The sequence below is a fragment of the Nothoprocta perdicaria genome, unplaced genomic scaffold (assembly GCF_003342845.1).
Source record: "Nothoprocta perdicaria isolate Ctin4 unplaced genomic scaffold, notPer1 scaffold_258, whole genome shotgun sequence".
NCBI classification, from domain to species: Eukaryota; Metazoa; Chordata; class Aves; order Tinamiformes; family Tinamidae; genus Nothoprocta; species Nothoprocta perdicaria.
The window spans coordinates 82,193-108,017 of NW_020455486.1; the positions used below are offsets into that span (position 1 = coordinate 82,193).

The 25,825-nt window shown below is 42.7% G+C and overlaps 1 protein-coding gene across 2 annotated transcripts in view; it reads right to left on the minus strand.

The window, feature by feature from the left end:
- The window catches only part of SPIRE1 (spire type actin nucleation factor 1), a 104,976-nt gene that overhangs the window by 62,983 nt on the left and 16,168 nt on the right, over positions 1-25,825 (minus strand). For both annotated transcript variants that reach the window (XM_026040451.1, XM_026040450.1), the window contains exon 2: positions 1,341-1,574. In XM_026040451.1, the coding sequence (XP_025896236.1) occupies positions 1,341-1,574 (234 nt within the window). The remainder of the gene's footprint in view (positions 1-1,340; positions 1,575-25,825) is intronic.

Here is a 25,825-nt window from a genome sequence, read left to right on the forward strand (position 1 = left end):
CTCCTCTCCTCTCCTCTCCTCTCCTCTCCTCTCCTCTGTCAGGACATGATGCAGGGCTGCTCTGAACAGCTCCCAGGGCAGCTGAGGACGGTGCTTCCCACCTCTGCCGCTGACGGTCACTTCTGTGGACCATGCTGGGCAAGAGGGAGCAGCAGGGAGCCACATGCAGCCCCTGTCCTCCTGAGGGCTCTGACTGGACAGGCTGGGGGTGGCAGGGTCCGGAGGGGCGCGCGGGGCATCCAGCCAGGCCTCTGCCATCGCTGGAGAGGGAACGCGGCTCCAGCTGCCTCTCCCTCGCTGCTGCTCTGAGGGAGAAGGGAAGGATGGCGGCTGAAGGGAGGGCCCGCGAGTGCCCCAGGAGAAAGGTGCACGGGAAGGTACCCCTGGATTTTAGCCGGGTTTATGAGCAGTGCCCTTGCTGACACCTCCCCCAACTAGCTACGTGTACATATATCTCAAACCAACTCTACCCCAGTCAAACCTCCTAAGGGCTCTCCTCTTTAGTGCCAAACCAACAGAAGCGGCAGCTTTCAGTTGGGTTTTGTAGACAACAGGCAGTACACAGGGTTCAATCCACAGGCACCAGTTAACATATACTTTTCAACCTATGTTAAACTTAGGTTATTTACGGAGTAAACCAATTATACAAATTCTGTAAAAATCTATGTTGTGAATGTGCCTCTACTACAGAAAGCTCTCTGGGCACGAGAATTGTTATTGAAGAAAACTCTCTGGAAAGTAGAGGATTAAATACTTATAAATGATTGTCCATGGTAGCCCAGATAATATTAGAAAATCTGTTGCCATTAAAATTCATAAGCCCTATTTCCAAATCTCACAACTCAGGTCAAGAACTGCAATCATAATAATCATTAATGAAATACTCTACTCTGACTCACTCCATACAATTAAGCTACTCTTTTAAGAAGGTCTCGGCCTCAGGAGAAGAAGGCGGCAAAGGAACACACTGATAAGGAATAATTAAAGCAATACTGCACTAATGAAAAGGTGAATTACTCGAACCGCCTGTAAACTATGCAGATGTGCGCAGAGGAATTCAACAGACCATATACTGGAAGCTCAGTGTACAGATGAAAGCAAAATGTAGTATCAGTGGCATATGTTGCAATAAAATGGATCATGTACTTTCTGTAGTTTACTGTCAAGGATGACACACTATAGCATGTCATTGCTGCAAATGAACCGTACAGCAGGAAGATGACTTATCATCCACACAGTTGTGTGATTTTTTCCATCATGTTGGAAAAAAAAAAGAAAACAGCTGATTTTATTACTGGTAAGAACAGTGAAGTATGATACCAAGCTGCCCATTACTGTACCTTCATGACATCTTTATAGGAACGAATGGCCTCAACTTCCTCTTTTTCATCATCGTCATCCTCCACTCCTTCATCCAGAGCATCATATCCCTCATCTTTACTCCCATCCGTCTCCGTGCTGTTGGTCATGTGATCAATAAGCTGCTCCAAGGGAGGGCTTAATTCCCGCTCTTCATTGTCCTTCAAACCATAGTCCAGGGCTTTGTATATAATAATCCCCAGTGATTCAATGACCTGTAAACGTGTAAAGGAAACACTTGTTAATGCCATTTACATGGACAAATAGGTTAGTCTTRGAACACCCTTTTCTGGTGCTTGTGTAACAAACCTGGCAGTCAAAAGGATGATAAAGAGCAAAAAATAAAGGTAGAAAGTGAATTTCTAAAACTACAGTAGTACCTTACTAGTGCAGCACGGATCATGCAAGAGCAGGTCATGCCACATTGCTATTATTTTCTTATTTCAAAGTTTGAAATAAAWTTTAATAATTAAAAAATAAAGTAGAACCCTTTCATATTATTTGATCCTCTCCCTTCTAAAACCAAAACACTCTAGGTTTTGCAAGATTATATTACACGCATATGACCCACTTCTTTGCTGCAGGGAGAGATGAAAGGTTGGGGGCAAGTGTCAAAGCAAGATTAAACCATCTTGAGAGGTTTCCTTCCTCCCGCGGTAGCTGGGACCGCTGGAAAGTGGCTCCAGCTGCTGCGTCCCTTCTCTGACCCGCGAGACGCCGGCGCACGGGGCTTCGCCTGCCTCGCGGCACTGCCCCGGCGGCGCTCGCGGCCGGGACTGCCCGGACACGGAGCTGCCCGGAGCGMCCCAGCACCTTCACCTTTCCCCAGGTGCAAGGCTTCTCCTGAAGTAATTTCTAGAAGTGATTTCTAATATTATCTCAAAAAATCTAAAAAGCTTAGCGCACATGAGAAGGACTAAAATGCCTTAATCAGATGTAACAAAAATACAATCTCTCATGCTGTGCTGTGGTGGTTGCTGACAACGGCTTTTGCATTTTGCTAGGGAAACGCATCAAAAAGCAGAGGGGAGGGCAAAAAGAGTGCAGCCTGTCCTTCGCTGCTTGGGAACGGGATTAAGGCATTCAAGAGCAGCCCAGCTAAAGCGGCATGACAGCTGCTGCTCCCTTTGATGTCCCGCACCAGGGCCCTTACAGCTCTGCATTTTCATGGCCTGCGAGCAGATTTCCTAATAGGTGCTAAGCTGGCACTGCACAAAAGCCTGGAACAGCAGCAATTCCTGAGCCGCGAGTCRTTCGGCTCCCTACTTAGGAGCCCTGCTAAACCCACACTCATGCCGTGTCCATCAGCACCTTGGATTCGCCTGGCCAAGAGATAAGGCAGGGAGCACCTTGACCAAGAGACTGTGCGTTAACTTGCCCAAAACGCACACACATTTAGCACTTTGGTAACGCCGGTTTCCCAAGGAGCTTGTAAAACTGCAGGGCACCACAGGAATCGCCAAGGAGCCACAGAAGCCCTCACATTCTTCATGCTGACAGAAGCACTGGGGCCATCTCGCACCGCGACACCGCTGTGTCGGTGTRACCAGGTACATCAAACACACAGCTTGACTCACTGCTCTCACGTTGCCTCTAAGATCATCAAACAGAAACAAAAAAAGGGAAAGCTCTTCATAGCTGAAGAGATAAATGGACAAATACGTGGTTTATTGAACTGGATAATCAGAGAATATAACTTCCTTGTTCAAAGTATTCATTATTTAACAAAAAACCATTGGTTTCATATTTTGTTTTTGGTAAGGTAACATAAAATAAATACTTGCAGCATCTAGCAAGATGACAAGTGCTGAAGCAGCCCTAAGTGATACCTATGAAATCATCAGAGACATAGCAGTGAAAAAATGGGCCTTGGCATGATTTTAAATCAGAGAACTGAGTAGCAACACAGCAACACGGCTTGGTGACATGGGAATGACTGCACTACTAATGGCAAATGATAGGACTTGATTCGGATTTAAAAATTGATACAAAATTGAATTTGAAAACCCATTTTATTCCTGTCCGACAGCAGTTTTAGCAGAGGGCCTCATCTGTACAGCTCCAGTGGGGCGCTTAAAACCTCCAAGTGAACACGGAAGCCTGCATCACTACTGAGTCTTACCAAGTTCTCCTGAAAGTCACGGCCTCTGCCCAAACCAACACAACACCCTCTTCAACACATGCCCTGCAGACTGAGCTGTACTTTGTTGCACTTAAATCAATAGCAAAGGTGGCATTGGGACTCGCTGAGAGTACCCTTCGAGCTCCTGCACCCATCTGCGCTCATGGTATACTATTATTTTTAGGCCAAGCCATGTTCGAGCCTGAGAGCCTTCACTAGCCCACGTGGATTCGGCGCCGTGCGAACCCAACGCGCTCCCGCTCCTCCGGCACCCTGCAAGCCCGCGGCGCRCAGCGGGTTTCACGCGCTGCCCGGCGCTGCGGCTGTCTCCCCACGGACGGTAACGCGCGCCTCTTGCAAACAGCTTCCATAGCTTGCCTGGGTCTTCCGCAGGGCACGGGTTACAGGACACAAACTGGGATTAGAGAAGCCCTGAAGCTCTGGCTGCTGGGATGAGACAAGCCGCTTAGAAGCTCCCCATGAGCACGGCAGCCCGTCACAGCACAATCTGCATTACTACTGCACTGGCTTGTAAGAACCAGAGCAAATCAACTTCCTCAAAAAAACTCCTACAATTACTTTTTTAAATGCTGAAATTTCTCAGCAGCAGCTCTCCAAGACACTCCAGCAGGAGAACACCTCTGTTTTACAGCAGGGCCGTGGTGGACACGGAGCCCTCGCTGGCACCAGCTCGGCCCCAGCCCCGGCATGGGTGGCGCTGAGCCCGTCCTGCCGCCGCCTCCTCGCCGGCACCGCTGCGCTGAGCCCCGTGCCCCCTTCCTCCTGCTCGCAACGCAGGCTTCATTTTTAGGAAAGTTGTTAGGATTAACCTTTTACTCGGCTACCTCATCGATACATGTCCCACATAGCTCTCAAGAGCAGCTCATGGAAAAGGACGTCTAAGTAGGTTGCTATTGAGACTCGCTGTGGTCACCGTGTGCCACAGATATATATATGTATTAATGTAGGTTTTACTGCCACGTTCCCTGCTGGAAACAGGATAGCATTAGCCACGCTTTAATAGCTGGGCACATTGCTAAATTTAAACAAGATCTTTGCTAAACTAGAACGACTTGCAACAGACTGTGGAACCAGAAAAGCGAAAACTTTCAACTGCTTCCAGCTGAGCAGCAAGGATTTGTATTTCCGACAAATCCAATGAATTAGTCACTGCAAAAGAATATAGACATAAGATACAGGATTATTTAGCTTCTGGGTGGTGGGGCTTTGTTACTGAGATGGAGAGATACTGCTTCTGCAATATAATGTGCCCTGGCATTTAATGCAAAGCTGTAAGAAAGGCAAAGCAAAAACAAAATCACAATATGCAGGGTCTAACAGAAAATAAACATGAAAGGAAATGACATATGGTCTTTTTACAAGAGCCAGTCCATTTCAGATACGTTTAGACTTATGAAAACTTCTCTGGCATATCCAGGGTACCCAAAATAACTGCATATGCGTGGGCCTGAGCATGCACAGCATGGCTGAAAAGACCTCCTTGCAAAGCAGCGCTGCCATACACCTCTACAGTAAAGAGATTCRGTGGGAGAAGTCCTGATCAGAGACACAGAATCAGCTTAAAACAAGGCAGGGCAGGAGACATTTTTTGTTTCTCTCCTCTCCATTAATATGTACATTAATATGTAATGATTAAAGCAATTAAATGCTCTGGGATTCAAATGCCCTCCCCAAAATGACAGTCATTTAACTGTAAATTGAYTAAAGCTCAAGTGTAATATAACTCTCCAATTTATGAAATAAAAATCTGACAATTACAAACATGTTTTTGGTTGTCCGACTATGGATCTATGTCCATAGATCACCTATGGAAATCTGACATACATAAGCATAAATGAATGCAGAATTTATTTCATTATATTTCCTTTTCTGCATTAGAGCATTGGACAAAAACTAATTATCTTTTTTCTTCCATTTTTTTTTTCACATGTTACAATCCCCAAGATTCGGCATACAGCTACCCTCCTATTTAAGACGTTCCTGCATCCTGACGGAATTTCCCCAATGCGACAGTTCGCCCCAGAGAATAACAAAATTCAATTCCTCAGTTCCACTGGAAACTCGGGCAATACTGAAGCTCCAATAAAAGAATGATGTGCAATAATCAAGTAGCACAGGTGGTGAGAGTCATTCTAATGCAGTTAAACATACCTCTATACATAGCACCGTTTCCAGCACAGGTAATATTAAGGCCTTGATCCCAATCACATTTAAGTGAATGGCAGCTACCAATTATATTAAGAATTCTCAGCGTGGGATATACTGGCTGAAGCAAATAAGCAGAATGGGTAGACTGTTACATTCCCCTAAGGCAGACTTAAAATAAGGAGAACAGTCTTTTAAGACAGTCTTAAAAACAGCCTATGTACTTAGAATTTTATATGTGGCATCTCTTTTTTTTTTTTTTTTTTTTTTGGAAGCTTTTTAGAATCATTGTCCATAAAGACATTTCCCACAAAGCCTTCATTTACAATCTCAGCAGCTTCCAAACAAAGCAAGTGAAAGCCCTAAGGACTATGGAAATGCGATTTGGAAATACCAAGAGTAACATTTTTTGCTTTAAGTTACACAAAGAAACACAAAATTGGCCCATGTTATAAAATTCTGTTCTAATTCCCTTTGCACGTAAAATGAAGACATAGGTATGGCATTATTCTTCAGAGTAACGCTTCATGCATGTAATACATAATCTTTCCAAAATGAGGCCTAAGCTTATGAACCTAAAGGTATCACATTATCGCATCTGAATCACCTAATACTGTGTCCTTCTGCCTCCCCAAATTATTATTCTTTTCTGCACATATAACCCTTTAATATTCCYGAGTTTACTAAATCAGATCAGGTTCTAATAAAGGGATTTTTTTCTTTTGTAAATAACAACGAAGTATGAACTTTTCTATTCAAAAATTAATGAGATGAACTACCTTAAAAAAGCAAAAGAAAGCAAAGCATTTAACAACTAAAATTATACCAAGCCACAGAAATTTCAGAAATAGGCAGAAAATGACATTTGTCACATGGGCCTTTTGAATAGCGCCTTGTCTGTATCACAAAAGAGTAGGAATTTAACTAGGGCAAGAGATTTTCCATAAAGAGATTATAGCGAGTTACTAGCTCAAGTGAAACTGTTATAAATTAAAGCGAAATTAGTTCAGCATCTCTGATGTTCAGAATTCATGGGAGACTGGTCTATATTTGGCTGTGGCTACATGTCTGCCTACAGCATTGGAGGGGATCTATAGAATAATCATCAAAAAAAGCTAATTTCACTTGAAAACACTTAGCTTTGATTCGGTTCAATTTACTTTGGTCGGGAAGCAACACAAAATCGATGCCACTTTTACTCAAAGTAACTCCAGAGTTCAACTAATCCACACTAAACATCCATTTATATTAACTTCCTGGCCTTCCCACAGCAGATTTCTGTTAATCTCCTGCACTTGTCTTGTACAGGCTTGGTTCTTGTTTAATTAATCCAAAAAATGAAAGTGAGTAAACATCTGCCATGTCGTAAATCATCTCTCCTCCTGGGACTCAAGCACTTTCTCACACCTATTTCTCCCCAAATTACCTTAACTACAAAAGCCAAGCAAACAAAGCAGCTGTGCAGTGAGAGCTGCCCTTTAAACACAAGCCTGCGCTGCACCAAGTCCCTGCATCTGCCTGCGTGTCACGCAGGCTGCCTGTGGGCGCTCGCGCCGCAAAGGGTTTCTCCGAGCCAGGAAGGGGTTCCCTGCGTTTCACTGGTGATTAATTTAGGACAGATTAAGCATCTGAACAAGCTCACATGGAGCTGGGAACATGACATGTTTCCTGGTTTAACTATAGTTTCCCCCAAATCCATTTTCTTCCTTTCCTGAACAAATGTGCTGTTTGGCTCCGGATCTGACTGCTTTCCAAGCAGCCAAGCTTTTGTAATCTCGAGATTTGATTAGCCTAAACTCAAGCACGTTAGGAAACAAGCCCAAACACGGCAATGCAGAAGCTCCATTTTTAGGCTCTGCGTCACAAGAGGAGGCTCAAGCACCTTGCTGCTTCCCACTAACAAACATGCATCATATGCAAAACCCAACAAAGATTTAATGCCACTCGTCTTCAAACCACTGAGCATGGATGAGGACATCAAATAACTATATGGAGGTTGCTCTTTTCATCCATATTGAAGAAGAAACTTTAGAAAAGCCTATGGGACGCTGACTTTTATTGCACAGCAACCCAAGCCTTACTGTGCTGCTCTCACTGTACTTCAATACATCCTTTATTTGCTAAGAAACTAATGAGAATTTGCAGAGACAGCCTGGGAAGCTAAAACATACGGGCTCTTGTTGGGAGCTTTTTCATTAGTCAGATATGCAAGGAAACATAGATGAGGCTGGCAGTAAAGACATGGCTTGATAAGCAACTATGTGAATTTTGCACAAGGATTATCACGACAGTCTGAGGAGATYCTACTCTGCCCAGGCTCTGCAGGTGTCACACAGGCTCATGACCGCAGGCCGACTGGCTGCAAGCTCCTCATCCACTTCCCCCGAATCCAAACTTGCGTAACTCATGCTCCCTGTAGACACCTACACAGGCATAAGTAAGCAAATCTTCTACAACATTCAGCTCTTGATCTTTCTAATAGAGTAGGCATATCTCTACCATTTACTCAGCTGCTTGGAGAGCAACCAAGTTTTTAAATATTCAGGCCTTAGTGGGAGTGGAGTTCATTCAAATATTTACATCCGTGTTAGCTGCACACATCTTCATGTACAACAAAAAAGCTAAGGAGAATAAAGGGTGCATGCACACCAATTAACAGCATTCACAGCCTCAGAATTCATGGCCCAACTCTCCGGCCTACTGAGTACATTTTGCACTGCTTGTAAAACCTGAGTGTCACATTGAATTAGGCCTCAAAAAGCCAMACTCAAAGTTCTCCTGGGCCGAGTCCTTGCCAATGGATGTGATGGAGTCCATTCCTGCTCTAGTCACACTGCCATCCTTTGCACAAGGAAAACAAAGTAAAAGCAACACAACTAAAACAAAGCAAAATGCCCAAACTCAGGCAGAGAGAGCAAGCTTAAATCTGGAAAAAATATCCCTACTGGGAAATTAGATCCCTACCTGCAAAAAGAAAATGAGGTGCTAATGCTGTGGCAGGTTCCYGTTTGAAGAGGTCATTTTCTGTCAAATATAATCTACAAATCACAGTTTATAATCTCTAGCTAAGTACCATCATAGCATCTCCGTGCCAGACTCTAGTTGCCTACCCAATTAGCTTAGGTTATACCAGCCAAAGTATGGAAAACCTACATTTGGTCTTATCTTCATGTATCTAAATTCCCCAGTACAATAAGTCAAACTGACCTTCGTGGCCTCACTGTACGACACAGGCATTGCGTCCGCCGTCGATGGTACGTGAAGCCATTTCCAAATGTAAAAACGTGGGGAAGTGAAGGTCATCTTCCTAATTGCTTATTCCTTGTGAGACCTCGGGCTAGCCATTTCCCTTCTCATGTAACAATTCCACCACCTGTTCTGGCTGAGGATATCGACCCGCTGTGAAAGCTTTGGAGGAAAAGTGCTGTGCAAGTGTAAATTATACGCTTGCATGTCACATCCTCAGACTTAAGCTCAGCTGGAAGTCCCTCTAATCACTCTGTTTTCCCCGTGATTTTTCTTCCATATAAACCAGGGGAACAAAAAATAAAGAAGAAAAGCACTTCCCTGAGGGTTAGGCTTATCAGCTGAGTGCAATGCAACATAATAAATGGCTTTCCTTTGAAAATATAAAGCAAAACATAACAATGAGTTATTTTAATATAAATAGCACAAGTAGCCAGAGAAACTAGCTACTAATATCATAGCATCAGATTGTTMTAAATTTCAGAGGAAATAAATTCTGACAGCATTATCCCTTCATTCAGCTACATTGATTTAATTATATCTATCATCTCCTACATCACTAGTGTACCTCCTAGCAAAACAACATTTTACAGCTTAAGATACAGGAAAGAATAGCAAAATATACTTGTAATGATTTTGGACATTGGGGCTATAGTTTGAATCCTTTATTTATTAAAGAATCCCTAGTTATTTTTAATACCCATTGAGACTATAACCTTTTATAGATTTGATGGGATCCCAATATATTTTCTGTGAACATGTTTTGTCGTATGCACAGCATGACACTTTCTATTATAACTCAAAGAGAAATTGCCCGGTGATCTCTTCAGAAAAAACAAAGTTGGGGAAAAAAAGGCTGCTTTTAGATGGTTCCCTGACAAGTTAAATAACGTTCCCAGAAAGGAAGAAAAGCCAAGCAAGGTAACGATCACAAGGTCCGTTCCAAAAGGAAGCCGGCACCAAGCTCTTTGGGAGCAGTCTGCTGCATCTCTGTGAGAATGTCACCCTTGGAGGGGAGAAGGGTCCCAGTTTAGCAGGGAAGCAAACAAATCAAATGTGCCCTCCCTTTAAATAAAAGAGGTGCCCATTTGACRCCATCAGGGAATCTTTGCTCCTGTTCTTTTGTTTTGTAACACCCCTCAAAAGTCTAGGAGAATTAAAAACATAAGAAAATTATCATTGCAATACAAATATAAGCCTTGTTTTAATGAAATCATTACATTGGTCAATAATCTTGAAGGATTTAAGGATCTTCCATCAAACTGGATAGAAAGCATATGTACTCAGTGCCCTCTCCACAGGGAATCAATCTCCGGTACTTCAGATGCCAGGGCACTATTTATTTCTGCAAATTCCAGAGCAAACATTGGCAGAAATTGGTTTTATTTTCTTCTTGTTAACCCTTTTGCATGGATTATTTTTGTTCTTTGTCAGGTGGGGCTGATAAGCCTTAGGACAGCTGTGAAGCTGAAGGCTCTMGTGTAACCTACAGAACAGGTGGAAAAATATAAATGCTGGTTTGGGGATGGTGGGGCAGTACCTCGCAAAGAACGATGGAATTTTGTGGTGTTGGGAYAGAATCACAGAATGGCTGAGGTTGGCCAGGACCTCTAGAGATCATTTAGTCCAACGCCCTGCTCCAGCAGGGACACCCAGAGCACGGGGCACAGGGCGGCATCCAGGTGGGTTTGGGAGACCCCCAGAGAAGGAGACTCCACAACCTCCCTGGGCAGCCTGTGCCAGGGCTCTGGCACCCTCCCAGGAAAGAAGTTCTTCCTCACAGKGAGATGGAACTGCCTGTGTTTCAACTTTGACCCATTACCCCTTGTCCTGTCACTGGCCACCATTGAGTTTGGCCCCATCCTCCCTACATTGCCCCTCAGGTACTTATTAATCCTCCCCTCAGGTTCTTATATTGATCAGATCCCCTCTCAGCCTTCTCTTCTCCAAGTTAAACAGGCCCAACTCACTCAAGTMTCTCCTCATATGAGAGATGTTCCAGTCCCTTAATCATCCTTGTTGCTCTCCGCTGGACCCTCTCTAGAAGCTCCACAAGCCTCTTATACTGGAGAGCCCAGAACTGAACACAGTACTCCAGGTGCGGCCTCACCAGAGCTGAGTAGAGGGGCAGAATCACCTCCCTTGACCTGCTGGCAACACTCCTCCTGATGMAGGCCAGGATCCCATTGGCCTTCTTGGCCACGAGGGCACACTGCTCACTCATGGTTAACTTGGTGTCAACCAGGACTCCCAGGTCCCTCTCCGTGGAGCTGCTTTCCAGCAGGTCGACCCCTAATCTGTACTGATGCCTGGGGTTATTCYTCCCCAGATGCAGGACCCTGCACTTGCCCTTGTTGAATCTCATGAGGAGAGGTTCTCATTTGGAGAAAGGCCAGATGCAAACATGCTGCTTTCTCTGACAATTTTTCTATGTTTTACAAGATACTTCCTTCCCTAATCGGTTAATTTGTCTGTGAGCGATGCTTTTAAACAAATACTTGTTAAGACAGAGTGGGATGGGAAGAAGTTAGGAGTCCTCGCTTTGTAAAGTTAAGATTTAAAAAAAAAAAAAAGTCATTTTAAGGTCATATAAAACTAGCCAGTCAACAAAAGCAAGGCACAATAAACTAACTAAAAAATTARTATTATTTCAAACTTGCAGTTCTTACTAAGAGATTTTTAAACACCATATCTAAACATATGAGATTTCAAAGCAGAGCAAAGTACTCCAGATATGGTGTTTCCTTTTCACTTTTCAATCTTCTAAAAAACTGAATTAAATAAAATCCTTACAAGTGAATTTGCTATTATCTGCACTCCTTAGAAGTGCTTTTACTTGCACGCAATACGTGACAGCAAGGCCCAGATGCAAAGACATAAGCACCTGCCCTTATCTAACTGAGCTAATAAAAGTGTATCCTACTGGAGTAGAATGCCACTTGTGTCTGCCCCAGAAAAGTCACTATTTTTAGATGATGAAACTGAGGTAATGAACAGTGTTTGTAATCATTTTAAAAAGCTCCCAGCTAAAATTTGCCTTCCATGAGCTGACTGATCCATGTAACTACCTGAAAGTGTCTTAAGAGCATGTCCTGACCTACATATTTACACAGAGAAATTTAGGGGGGAAAAGGGTTTTCTTTGCCTTACAGAGAAGACACACCTAAAACTGTGGATTATTGCTCCCTAGAAAGCAAGGAAGAAGGAGAAGGTTCCCACAGTGTGTAAATGCTTCAGTAGCTGCCGTTCCTATGGGAACAATATATAAAATTTGTGTTAGGCAGGACGGGTGGCAGCCACGACAGACACAGACTATTGTAACTGCTCAGAAATTCTCAGCTGATGGCAAGCCCAAATGTTCCTCACAWATATACATGATATCTGCTCAAATCTGTCTTTTTGACCATTTGACTATAGCTGTTCATTTTCTGGCCTGATTTATAGCTGCTTCCTCCAAACTGCAGCTCATCTCACTGTGACACTTCCAGTTTGTCCTTTGTTGGATTGTATTGCTTTTCTCAAGCAATGATCTATTGCTAATATTAGGATGTTCTGGAAGTTCACTTGTCAGGGATTTCTAAGTAGTGATAACCATTAATGTTAAACCTAGGAAAAGAAGGACAAGACACTACCAGGTCAGCTAAAGACATTTGGAATTTGCAGCATTCCTTACTGAAGGCCCATATTTAAGCTGTCTCTTGTTCAAGCACATTTTTTTGCTATTGCATTAAAAAACTGGACATAAAACTAAGCATATCTCATTGCTCTTCTATAACTGAGTAATTAAGAAATACCTGCTCGTGAATTATAGCAGCATAGAAAAAAATGTCACAGTTCTACTTCTGCATTTACTGCCTTTCCTGTGATGAGTGTGCTTTGGTACCATGATGGCAGAGGAGATAGATTGCTTAATTATACCTAAATTATCACTATTTGCAAGCTCGTATATTAATGCTAAAGCATACTCTTCTGAGTCAATGCAAACAAACAGTAAGACAATGTGAATGCAATGTATTTTATATCCTCATCTTAATCAGAAAATACATTGGAAAGCAAACACCAATTTGAAAAGGTGATATGCTTTCAGTGATTTGAAAGTGGTTTCAGAAATCACTTCCAAATACTTTCTTTCTACTAGAAGTGAAAATATTGACAGAATGGGAAAAGTCTCCACGAGATGAAAATCACAGTTCTATTTCACAAACATCTGCCCACCCACAGGAGGACAACAAGAAACCACCTTTCATCAGTTTTTATAGAGTAGATTAATTGAGAGTGCTGTTCAATCTTTTCCTATGCATTGGCTCATGTTCAGATTGCAACCCTGAAAATTCTTGAAATTCTTGAAAACGTTGGGGTGGATGGTAACTATTATTCCAAAGTATCTTAACTCCACTAGAATAAGGTGAAGAGCTAGAGTTTCCTTTAAAAACAGAAATGCCAGTAATTCAGCTTTTCTAAACTATCACAGTCTCTTTTTCCTTCTCTAAATAGTCAGTGAACATGTATTTTCCGGCTGCTACAGCATTATGAAACTGTACAAGTAATTGTCATCAGTGTAAAATTAGCAGAGGAACATGACAATAATCATAAAATAATAGACCTAATATATTATCTGGAGCTTTGAATATTAAAATACAAAATARTATAGGACAAACTATAAGAGGCATGGGTTTCAAGCAGCACTTTCTACCCATGCCTCTTAATACAAGGAAAAAAATTGYATGCAAACTTGGCAATGGATATTCTGCGTTAAGTAAAATAAGCTAAAACAGAAAGGAAAGCTTAACATTAATGGTAAAATCTATTTTATAGAAGTATACATGCTTTATTTTTGCTTYAGTGATGACATCCATTTGACTTGTTCTAGGACAGTTCTCAGGGCTGTTCCACTTTCAGTCACACTATGGACAATGAAGCCCAGATAGGATCTACAGTAGCTACTCAAAGCACCCTATGGATAATACGGATAACTAAGGCACTGTAACTCCCCTCTCCCAGCCCACACCAGTACAGTGTTCTGTTAATCTCGGAGCATCCAGCACGCGATGTGGCTACCTCCTCTCTGCTGCCTCCCTGCATGTTGCCAAGGCTGCAGAACGGGAGTGATGCACAAGGGCCTCACCAAGACTTGGCCACCTTTACCAACGGAGAGGGGCTACATCTTCCCATACCTGAATCAAAGCATTCAGGGAGGCCAAAAGGATTTTGAATTCTTTAGACCCACTAAATGCAGCCCCTCTTCCCAACCAATACTGAACTAATGATGAGCAAAAGGGAGGATAACACCTTCTCAGGGAAAGCCAAACAGTGTCTGCAAGCTCAGTTTTCCAAAAATGTCCTTCCTTCCCCGCAAAATTAAATCATGACATTTATAACCCTTCAAGGGCAGGCAAAGAGGCATCTGAAAAAAAGTTGCTAAAAAAATAATATATATATGCTTGATTAAAATATATGGTACAAAGAAAATATTTTTCCTCTAAAAATTCCCCACACTAGAAGAGTTTCTTTTTCTTGTTTTTCCTTCTTTTGCCTGTTTTATAGTGCCTTTCAAACATTAATGAATTCTTGTTTCATGACAAATTCTACCAGATGGCTTTGGACACTACACAATATGATATTTTAATGCAATCTCAGTGGTCGATAAACTCACTGCATTCTTCTTTATGCCACAGTTTCTTCAATAGATTCAAAAACACACACAGACAAGAACTATTACATTTTTATCTAAATAACCTCCACCTGAGATAACCTGTAGAAAAGAGCTGAAAATAAATCCTCAGATAATCTGTCCCCTCAGATACCAGGCACATGTGGTGATACTGGAGACCATTAGGAAGAAGGAACCTTTCGTGGGGAGGCAGAGTAAGGGGGGAGGAAGGAAAGGGGGACTGCAAGGAAACGGGGCACTTCAGAGTAAATCATACCTTACACAACTGCAATATATATTTATAAAATGGCACTGCTGATTCACTGTGAAAAAAGGAACCTGAAAACAAAGCAAAAACCTGATAATCAGTGTGCTGTGCACCTGAGAATACCACAATAACCTGATCCATGGTCTCAAGACCAGCTGGCCCTGAGAACACAAGCGGGCATGTTGTTCTAAGCCCTTTTATCAGGGAGCTCTTTAGCGGAGATCTCTCTCAAGGGAGTGTTTTCCAAAGAGCAGGTAGCTTGCGGGCAGCTCAGCACTTGCCGACAGCCCTGGGACAGCCTGCAGCCACGCTGGGGAACACGGGGCGCTGGGGGAAGGAACACGAGGGCCTTGGCCGGGCGCTCAGCACCGCGGCTCGAAGCCCCGGGRTGGGCGCCTGCTCCTTGCCAGGCCACGGGTCACAGATCCGGGGCTGCCTGTAACCCCCACTCCGGCCGAGCGCGGAGAAACACAGTTCAAAAGAGAACAGAAAGCTCTGCTGTCCCCCGAGTCCAACAGGCAGAAAAGAACAAAAAAGAAAATGAAGAAAGTTTGTATTACTAATAATGAAGGCTTGGCTCCATCTTCTCTTCCTTCCCTCTCGYGTTCCCAAACCAAGGGGCATTGTTAGACATCTGCTTTTAGTCTCAGATATCACAGATACCTTTCTCTGTAGCTTTCGCAAGCCAAATGGAATAAAGCAGGAGGGTTTTTAAAATTTTTAAGGGCGTAACAAAACTTAGTCTCTTGCTTTTACTGTTAATTATCAACACTAAACAGATTCAATTAAAGCCATCCAAATGGAAAAACGTACGTAATCTATGCCTGTGGCACAGCATGAACCATGCAAAGATCAATAAGGCAACTCAACAGGACTATTTTGTTAATTTTGTTTTTGATAGAATACCCAGTTCAGGAATATTCAGCAAGAATATTTCCACTAATTGATTTTTGATCACTGCTGTGAAGTGTAAGCTTTAAAACCACAGTAAGTCCTAAGAGAGCTGGATGTCAGGTTGTGATGCAGGAAAATACTGTAAGGTGTGTGCAAGAGTCACTATCGTGCTTGAACGGGCGACGTTGATTTTGCCACTTCCCAGCTCCCAGGTGCTTAAAGACCAAACGTCTCATTTGTGAAAGCAACAAGGAAGAACGGGGTGGATACAAGCAAACGAGACCATCAATTCTAGCAGGGCATGACTGTCAAGAGCTGTGCGAGCTGGAACCTCTAACCCTGCCTCGTGGGAGCTGCAGGACCGAAGCTCAGGGCTCGGCTGCCGTCTTCCCTGCAGACAGCTTCATCCTTTGCAGGTATTTGCAGATGGAAAGAGTTTTCCCTGGTGTTTCTGGTGAGGAGCACATCAAAAGTGCCTGCCCTATGCACCCTTCATCAACATGGTCTTAAGTCCATTGTTCACCTTGTTTCTTTTTCTAAAGATAAGAAAAAAATAAATGATGCTAAACTCTAGTAAYTTTTTATTGATAAAGCTTTCACTCCTGCTGTTTGCCACAGTGAATTAAGTCACAGACAAGTCGGGGGTCTATGTTTCAGGAATGCCTTCTGTTTGCTTTAATAACATCTCGCAGTGTTCGGCTACCGTACAGCTTTAAAAATACCCACAGCAGCGACTGTACGTCCTCAGCATGGCTGGTCACCACGCTGAATACCTCTCTCTTCCTGCAAACCCAAACTGCCACTGGAGGTGGGAGCAGCGGATGCACCAAACCACCAGGGCCGAAACTGAAGTCAGTGAAAGCTGCGCTCTCTACGTCTATAGCTCTGCATCGTATTCAGTACTCTGAAAGCCAGATCCTGGCATTCAGAGCGGGGTATYTGAAACTAGAACATCTGTGCAACTAACAATCATTAAATTAAAGCAGTYGGTAAAGCATTCTGAAGATACAATATAAGCCAAAAGCCCATGATGATCAGAGTCAAACCTTCTCTGAAAACTGCTCTGCATGTTGCAAGTACAACATAAGACAACTGAACAAAATGGAAAAACTCTCTTCTGATCCTCAAGATAAGGTACCTACTCTGTGCACCGGATGAAGCAGGAACCCTAGGGAAGAAAGTAATACAATGTAAATGGCAGAACAGGATCAAACTGCTATTTCAAGCACACCTTCAGCTCATCTCTTTTGGTTTGCGCCCTCTTGAATTTTCAACCTTGCTCAAGTTCTTGCAACACGCATGCGTGTAGACACRCTCACCTCACACACACCTTCCTTCCTTCATAATGACCTTTTAAGACACATGTGCACATATTGCTCTCTACAAATCTTTCAGTTGGTGTGCACATACAGCGTGCACATGTGTGAGCTCACATGCACTCAGAAACACTATTGCCTGCAGGAGTACATCATTTTCCCATCCATCTCCTGGTACATGCTTTGAAGCTAAGCTGCTTATGAAGAAACATTTCTATCATCTCTATTTGCTCTGAAAGCTTATTAAGAGGAACTATTTTTTGCACCATGACTGCTTTGAAGAAAAAACAGTAACAACAAAAAGAGACCCCAAACGAAAGAAAGGAGCCCCGTGTCCTGCCTCCTTCTGAAGACAGCGCCCAGCCCTCCCTGGAGGGCCAGTTTAACTGCACGGAGCTCAGGCCTGAGTCCCGGTGCTTTGCTCCTGGGTGCGCGGGTGCCCGGAGGAGCGAGGCGGCCTGAGGCTGCTGAGGGCTTGGCGGCCTCGCGGCGCCCGCACGGCACTCCGGGGAGCCCAAAGGAGCGGGAGCTGCTCCGCGGCGCAGCGGCCCGGAGCGCAGAGCCGGTGCACCAGGAGAGYGGGAGCTGCAGCCACGGCAGCGCCCGACACAGGACAGCCAGAGCCCCCCCGGCAAAGGGATCGGATGTTAACAGTCGCTCCATACCGAGCTGCCCTAAGCCACCTATTTTAAGCAGAGTTTGCGTTGTTTGGCAACTACCTGCCGCTGGGGGCACCTCCATGTTTCAAAGCGTGGGCCTGTTCAACGGAGCCTGTGAAAATCAGCGTGTTTTCCCTCACGCTWAACTTGAGGAAGCCTCATTTAGCCGTGTTTGCCAATGTGATTAATCAAACTGGGCACTTAAGCACAGTTTGAACACACAAAGGTTTTCTTTCTAAAATGTCCAAGGTGTTACATTAAATTTATCACAAAAATGATAATCACCCAGAACGGTATAATTAAATTTTGAAACCCAAATCCTTAGCCAACTTCTATCTGGCCAAAATCAGTCAATTCACATTTAGYATACTGTCCTTCTTGAGGCGCCTTTTTACCATTTTTCCCCCCTTTTTTAAGGAACAGCGATAAGGTCTGCAGAAAGGGAGACTTTCTAAACCTGCTGTTCTTTCCAACTATTGCTGCTATTTGTGGAGTGAGAGAGCACTTATTTCTAGACATTTAACAGTTTTAAAGACTTTGCAATCAGCTCTTAATAAGGTCATGGATGAACCTGTGAGCATGCACCCTTCTTTAAAGGTGTGCTGAGAAAAGCAAAAAGATTTCAGCCCATGAAAACCTCATCCTGCTAGAGCGAAGGGCTTTGCCTTTGACAAGTGTTTTTACTTGTGCACCCATTCACAGCCAAATACCTTGCAGGTTTCCATTCAGGCTTCATTTTAAACACTTTTGMCAGCAAATGCCAGGAAAAAAGCTAAATGTGATTACACATCTCATTCGATTCCAGTTGGATTTACAACACAATTCTGCTCAGTTTTGTGGCACGACTGTGTGTGACAGTAAAATAAAATAAAAAAAGGAAATATATGCAAATGTTCTGACTATTAAAGAGTATCTATCATCACAATGTTAATGCTACAAGTATACAGAGGGACATCACCAAAGAGCTTTTAAAAGCACAGATTGTTAGAAACACATTGACTAGCAAAAGAAGTAGGAATTTTACTTGGTGCCCGAARGGGCCCAATGGTCAAGAAAACAAAGCTCCATTTTATAAGGAGAAAGGAGGAGAGCTAAGGAAAGACTATGTAGGGTGATGTAGGGTCATGTAGGGTTTTTATTCCTCTTTCAAAATTGCAAAAAACATAAAGGATTGAAGAAAACAGTTTGATTAGCTTTTAATTAATATCAAGGATTTTTTTCATTCACATAGAAAAGCCATTTTATAACAGCAAGCACTTGTATGTTTTGCCTATTAAAAAAAAATAATAACAATAAACCAGAATCTTGCACATAGTCAGCTTAAGGAACCCCCMAAAAAAAGACTCAACAGAGTATCAGAGTGCCAGGAAAGATGAGTGATAAAGATATTTTGCATTCTAAAAGCACGCAGACTCTCCTGTAGGATCTGGTGCTTATTTCGCTGACAGACTGCTTCAGCACTTAATATTTRCATGAGCACTAATTCAATACTATTGATTTATATCATATCTGTTCTTTACGCTTCTCTAAGAAGTCATTTAAATCAAGCATTGAAAAAGAAGCCATCCAAATAAAACTTACACGGGAACTAGAATAGATTCAAGAGTCAAACGAACACACAATCAGCTGGTATGGGACAGCCTCAGGAAGATTTCRTTTTTAATCATTAGGATATTTTCTATCCTTACTTATAAGCTTCTTAATGCTACAAGTCAAAGCCCGGCGCCCTCCAGAGCGGGCTCTGAGTGGCAATGGGCACACGGTGTCCTTCTCACTCCGCTTGATGAAGGTCTGGAGCTTCAGGAAAAGATCAGAAAAAGAAACAAGAACAAAAAGCCAAAATTGGTGGTGAGGGGGGTGATAAGGAGAAAAGGCAAAGACGGCSACAGCCAGGGATTCCTCATTTCCACAAGGACACAGTGCTGCATCCCCAGCACTTGCCTTCAAGGAGAGGCTTGTTCAAGCCCAGAGAAAGGAGGGCTCTGGGGCTGGTATCTGCAAGGAGGTAACAGAGAAGACAGAGCCAGGCTCTTCACTGAGTTGCACAGGGCAAGAATGAGGGTCACAGATGGAAAAGAAGGGAAGTTCTGACTGGATATAAAAAAAATTAAAATCCCAGGAAGGATATTAAGCACTGCAAGCAGCTGTCCAGGGATGCAGGGGAGCTGCTGTCCTGGGAGGCCCTGAGCAACAGGGTCTGAACGCAAGGCTGACCAGAGATTCCAGCCTCATCATTTTTATCTCCYGATTTATTTGTCTCCAAATGTTAATGTTGCGACTGGAACATTCTCCATGTGAATGGAAAGAGCGGTGTCGCTGTAGTAAGCATATTGATGGCTATGAGCTAACTTGTGAGCAGCAAGCAGCAAATGCAGAAATCATGAGGAATACTTTTTTAGCAGCAATGCAATGATTAATCTTCATTATGTACGTTAAAAAAAAAGGGTTGCTCCTTAAGAACTCAGTCTGAGAGGCTGCCAGTATTTATTAGGTTTTATCTTCTCTTAAAATGGCATCCTCCTGTGAGCATGGGTTCATGCATGTGCAAACACATACCCTGTATTATTATCTTCCTATGGAATAAATATTATCGCCATGTGTTATTTAAATGACAATATGAAAAGCCCTGCAGATTTATGTATGACTGTGTTGTAATAAAACAGTTCACGGGACTGGTGTTTTGTCTGGAGAACAGGGAAGCAAGAATTTTCTCGGCAAGTTGATCAACAGTCGAATTATCTATGCACTAATGTACGCAGATAAATTGTAATTATAACATGATACTTTATATAGTCTTGGAGCACAGCAGTTGAATATTCTGAAGAAACAAATCCATTAAAAATCCCCAGGACAGAGAGCCGAGTCCTGCTGCAACAGAGGCTCGTGCGTTGCCTGGCTGAGCCGCCGCGACACCCAACGCTGAGGGGCCAGGGGCACCCGCGGGCCGGGCCCGGCGCGGGAGGCGCCTGCTTGGCGGCCACCAGCTGCCTCTGAAGGTGGGGCTGTCTCGGAAAGACAGGAGCAGGAACAGGCTGGAAGGAACAGGAGACACATCTAGACATGCTCTTGCATATCCGGAGGACCTCGGATTACGTGGATAATTTAYTACGAACCTGAAAGAACCTCCATAGGTGACTGGTTTGCTAAGGTTTCCCTCCTTTGAGCAACTAAAGAGCTTCCTTGGCTCGCAGAAGGGCTGCTGTGGTACAAAGCTCRTTAGCTCTGAAATCCTAAGTAGAGGCGCACCATAAAATCCAGTATGTCACTCTCTCCCCTTGGGAATGACTGAAGGCATGAGAGCTTCCATCAGAACGGCTGGACTGTACCAGCAACCAAAAAAGARGTTTGCTTTTTTTTTATTAAAGTAAAAATACTGCAATTATAGTCTGATTTTGATAGATGAAGTTTATAGGTCATATCTAGAAGTTGGTCCCAAATACCCCCTCACTTTTCCCCCCAGGAGGAGGAGGCTTCATCACAACTCTTCAGAGGATTCTCCATCCAAACAAGGCATCTTCTAAAGAAAGACTTTTTATTTTGCTACTGACTGTTTCTTCATGCTAAGTTATGTAGCATAAAATGGCTATTCCTTCACTAAATAGCTTTCAATATGAATATTTTTAATTACACTAATTGGGCATAACATATGTTCTTTGCCACATACATCTAAATAGAAGGTCTGTTGGTCTACATGCAAGTTGGACGGTAACGATTATATCAGACGAACACGGCAATTTATGTCTTAGATATTCCTTAGAGTTGGGTAAAAATCTTGAAAGCTTTTTAATGAAAATGTAATAATAAACCCTTAAAAAATCCAGGCCWTGGTTTAAGACAACTGATGCTGTGGGGAGCCCAGCAATCACATAGGTGTACGAACGTGTGTTTTGTCACACTCCATTTTCCCAATTGCACTTGAAACATGAGTTACTTGCTCTCAAGTATTCAGCAGAAGGAAGGCTCATGCAATCTAGCCCATTTCTTACAATCACAATTTCTGAGTTATGTAAGAGAGCTTGAGGCTTTGTGTTTGTTTGCTTTCAAGTGAGTCTCCTTGCCATTAAGCAGAAAATGCCAAGCCCCAGAAACTCTAAAGGGTTTGAGGCTCTAAGGAAGAAATGAAAGGGCCCAGACTCATGAATTTCTGAGCGAAAATAAAAGGGTTTTCTAAAAGCTGACCCAATTTCAAACGCTTGAATTTTATAATACTGCTTTGCATAATTTCAGATTTATCTTTCCTGTAATGATCATTATATAACTTACACTGTTTGACAGCTGCAGATTTTCTAGGGACGATCTGCATCCTTCTGGGATGCTCAGGCTCTGTGCAGATTTTACACCAACATTTTAAGTGTCAAGGGGAAAGAGAACAAAGAAAGAAAAAAGAAATCCGTAGCATCCCATTACCAACAGTCTTGCAAACATGATGCTATTTCCAAACACCAGTCAAATATTACCCCAATAGAGCAATGTTATTAGCCACTACCATTACAATAATTATCCCTGTGTCTTGCTACCCAGGGCCAAAGCACAGTTGATTACAAACCCCAGGCTTCATGCACCTTTTCCTCCCCCTGCAGTAAATTCCCCAGCTTTTGGGTTTAAAACTCCTTAGTTAATGTACTCTACAAAATAAAAGCAGAATACAGTACTCTACAAAATAAAAGCAGAATACAAATAAGAAAGCCAAAGAAGCCTTCGTCAAAGATGATTAAGCATTTAAAAAGAAGTTTTACATTAAGTCTCCCCTGAATTCAGTTGTGGCTCGTTATATACTCTGCCATTGCTCATACACAGAACAGGCRACCCTCTATTTATTAAGGAATCAGGAAATGTTTACAACAGGATAAAATATATGCACTGCAAGAAACAGATTCGTTGTGCTATGTTAATTCAAGGGTGTGAAAGAGAATCACCCAGAAAGCAAAAGATAGGAATCCATGCACCTTTTTCTACTGTTAGCAGTACTCTTCTGGCTTGGGAGGGAGGGAGAGGGAAGAGGAGGGCAGGAAAGAAAAATAAAAATGCAAAAGAAACACAAGAAAATGTATTACATTTCTAAGAAGAACGTTTACAGAAAGGTGTTAGGCATAATTTAGCTAGGCCTTTTTCTGCTTCCCTATGGAAGAGAGAATCATGTGATTTCTCAAAGTCACTGTTTTAATGACTCTGTGATTAATACAGCTTGAGGAGGCTATAAGCAACAAAGACTCCTGCACTGCGGGTGCAAGAAAGACATAATGAGACCTAAGAGACAGGTGGTTTCTATTGCTTTGAGAAAATTGTAATATTAAAAAAAAAGGTCACCAGTTTTCCTCAAAGGCTGACATAATGTATTTCTAGCATTGTATTGTTCTCTGAATAGGTTACCTATAATATCGAATTTCACTAATATCTACARTTTTATAAGACTTCTCATTTTCACATATTGCTTCTAAAGGAAGAAAAGAAGCTTCAGCAATCATCTGTTGTACGACTTTATTTCTGATGTATTACGTGGTAGGATGTTACTTTCAAGCAGGTCTTGCTATGTCTTCCTAATACTGTTAGCACTTTTAAGTACTTATATTGCAAACTGATTTCTGCCTACTCTTCCTCTGGGAAGTACATAACCATAATCCTAATTAAGTTTAGATAAACCCAGTGCTTCTCAAACACTCGTGTCCATAGCACAGCACTCCAACATTAATTAACAATGAAAGAAGAGTCTTTAATAATGAAACTGTCAATCAACTGCTTAAATCTTTGTTCTTGCTCACGCTGGAGACCCTTTGCAACAGGCAAAGTCAAAGTCACTCATCAAAAGAAACAAGCTTTTTGCAATAAAAATAAAAATCAAGTGTTCCCTTGGACTTTTTAGCCCAAGTACCTTGCGCATTCTCCCCCATAACTGTGATTACAGTTTGGCTCATGGTTCATGCCCTGTACCACAGAAGAGCCGCGAGGCCCCTCCGTAGCTTCCTTGCCAAAGAGGGTGTTTCCGCGGCACGGAGGAGCAGCTACTCTGCCCGCGGCYGTGCCAAGGATGCCCCTGCGCTCCGCACGCCAGACCGCCCACTAGCCCGAGCTCTCGGCACAGATCTAGCTSTCCAAAGACCCTAAAGCTGCAAGGAAACTAGTTCAGAGAAAGTTAACCCAGGGAGGGCTGCATGCCACCGTGCTAATACTCCTTTGGAAATAACTTGATTTTGCAGAAACTAACAGCAGGTGCTCCCTGTGCTGAGGAGCACAAGCTCTTCACTTTCAGCTTGGGAACTGGCTGAGGGAGCCTTTCAGCAGGACATATTCAGTGCCCCAACTCCCCCACAAACCAGGACTAAGCTCCTACGTTACTAAGCAATTTAGCTACTTTTTGGATCACAGTATGAAGCATTTCACAACAAAGGCTGCAAAAGCACAAGCATCAGGAGTAGCTGACTGTCAAAGCTGGATATTTAACTGCTTAAATATAGTCTTATTAAGCACTGATAATCATAGCTACACTTAGTCTGCATTTTATAAATACTCTTCAGAGAGAATCCAAAATTGGATCTATCAGACTCCTGACTGCTTAGCAGGTAACCAAGGACAATAAAGTCACCCCACTTCTTCTTTTCACAGCCCAATCTTTCCAGATTACATGCTACATGTAAATGGAAAATATATATTTATGTCTCTATTTTAATCTTTTCAAAACATTTCCTTTTTGGAAAATGGTGTGGGCAAATCCATAGCACTATAATCTCAGCTCCATTAAGTATTGAAGAGGGGCCAAATATACAGACCAGTTCAAGATGGAGGAATCACAACTGCATCTTGTTCCTTGCGACATTTCTGCCCACTCCACATTGACCACGAGAAACACAGTCCCACTGAACAGAAAAAGAGGTACAAAAACATTTGTACCCCTTGCAAAACAGATACAAAAAACCCTTCTGCTAATTAATATGCTGTTATCTCTCTCTGGTCAACAGTCACATCCAGTTCTGTAGTGGATTTGCTGGTTTATTTTTAAACCCATTTTTATGGGTCACACGGATATTTCTCTCTTCTCATTTGCAATGAAGTCTATGTATCTTTGAAATAATAATGCCTAATTAGAGGAAAAAAGATAGCATAAAAATGTGAAAAAAGGTGGCATCAGATGATGAGATGCTCATCTTATATAATTTGTTGGCTATAGCCAGTTGACTAAACTACAGTGMGAGTCTTCTTTTAAAGCACATAATCCTTTTATTCATACCAGTGCCACATGTCTTAGCTAGCAAACTGTCATCGTCTCTGGCAGTCTGCTTCTGTGGATTTCTATACTTCTGAAACAGGATCTTGGCAATTTAGAAAAGGGTGATTTTGAAGCTTCTTTTTACTTTGACAGTGTGTGACAACAGCATAACAGATATCCCCTCTTTGGAGTGCAATGCAAATGGACAAAGGATGACTATCTGTGTTCTGCCAGAATCTCAGCACAAAAGCAAGCTTCTGAGTGGCACATTATTAGTATGAATTTCAATACTGACATTCCTTGGAAACAGTTCTCAACTTTAGTGTTGCAAGAAGGAAAAAAAAAGGACAAAGTATTGGCTTTGTCTCCTCAAAAAAAGAACAGGGCTTCTATTGCTCCTGATGCCAGGCAAGGGGACATACCTCTCTGCACGCTTTAGCTCCTCCTCAGAAAGAAACCTGGGGTATTAAAAACACACTAGTGTGCTTTATAACTGGGAGAGATGTTCTTAGCAATAGTGTGTACTGATGTTAATAATAGCTAATAGAGCTTTGTGGCTGACTTATAGTGTTAGATATTTTGTATTTGTTACTTTATTTTTGCTGGCCTGAGAATTTAGGCCTGCTCCCTTCTGACTCAAAGTTCCTAGGCATCATAATTTCTCTTCTCAAAAGTTCAATGAGACCACCATTTCTCTCAATTTAATCCTCCATGAAGCAAGCGTTCACAGTTCTGTGCTTTTCCCATTTTCCTCAGTCACAAATAAGTCCTTGACCTCCGAGGAAACAGGCACAAAGATCCTGGGAAGAAACTCAAATTAAACTGTGAAGTATTTGACAGTCACCACATAAAACAGGTATCAAGAGTGGGCAGAGAGACACAAAAAGGGGTCCGCCCCAACTGCCCCACTGCCTAGTAGCTCTCGTACAGACAGTCTGTGGCTC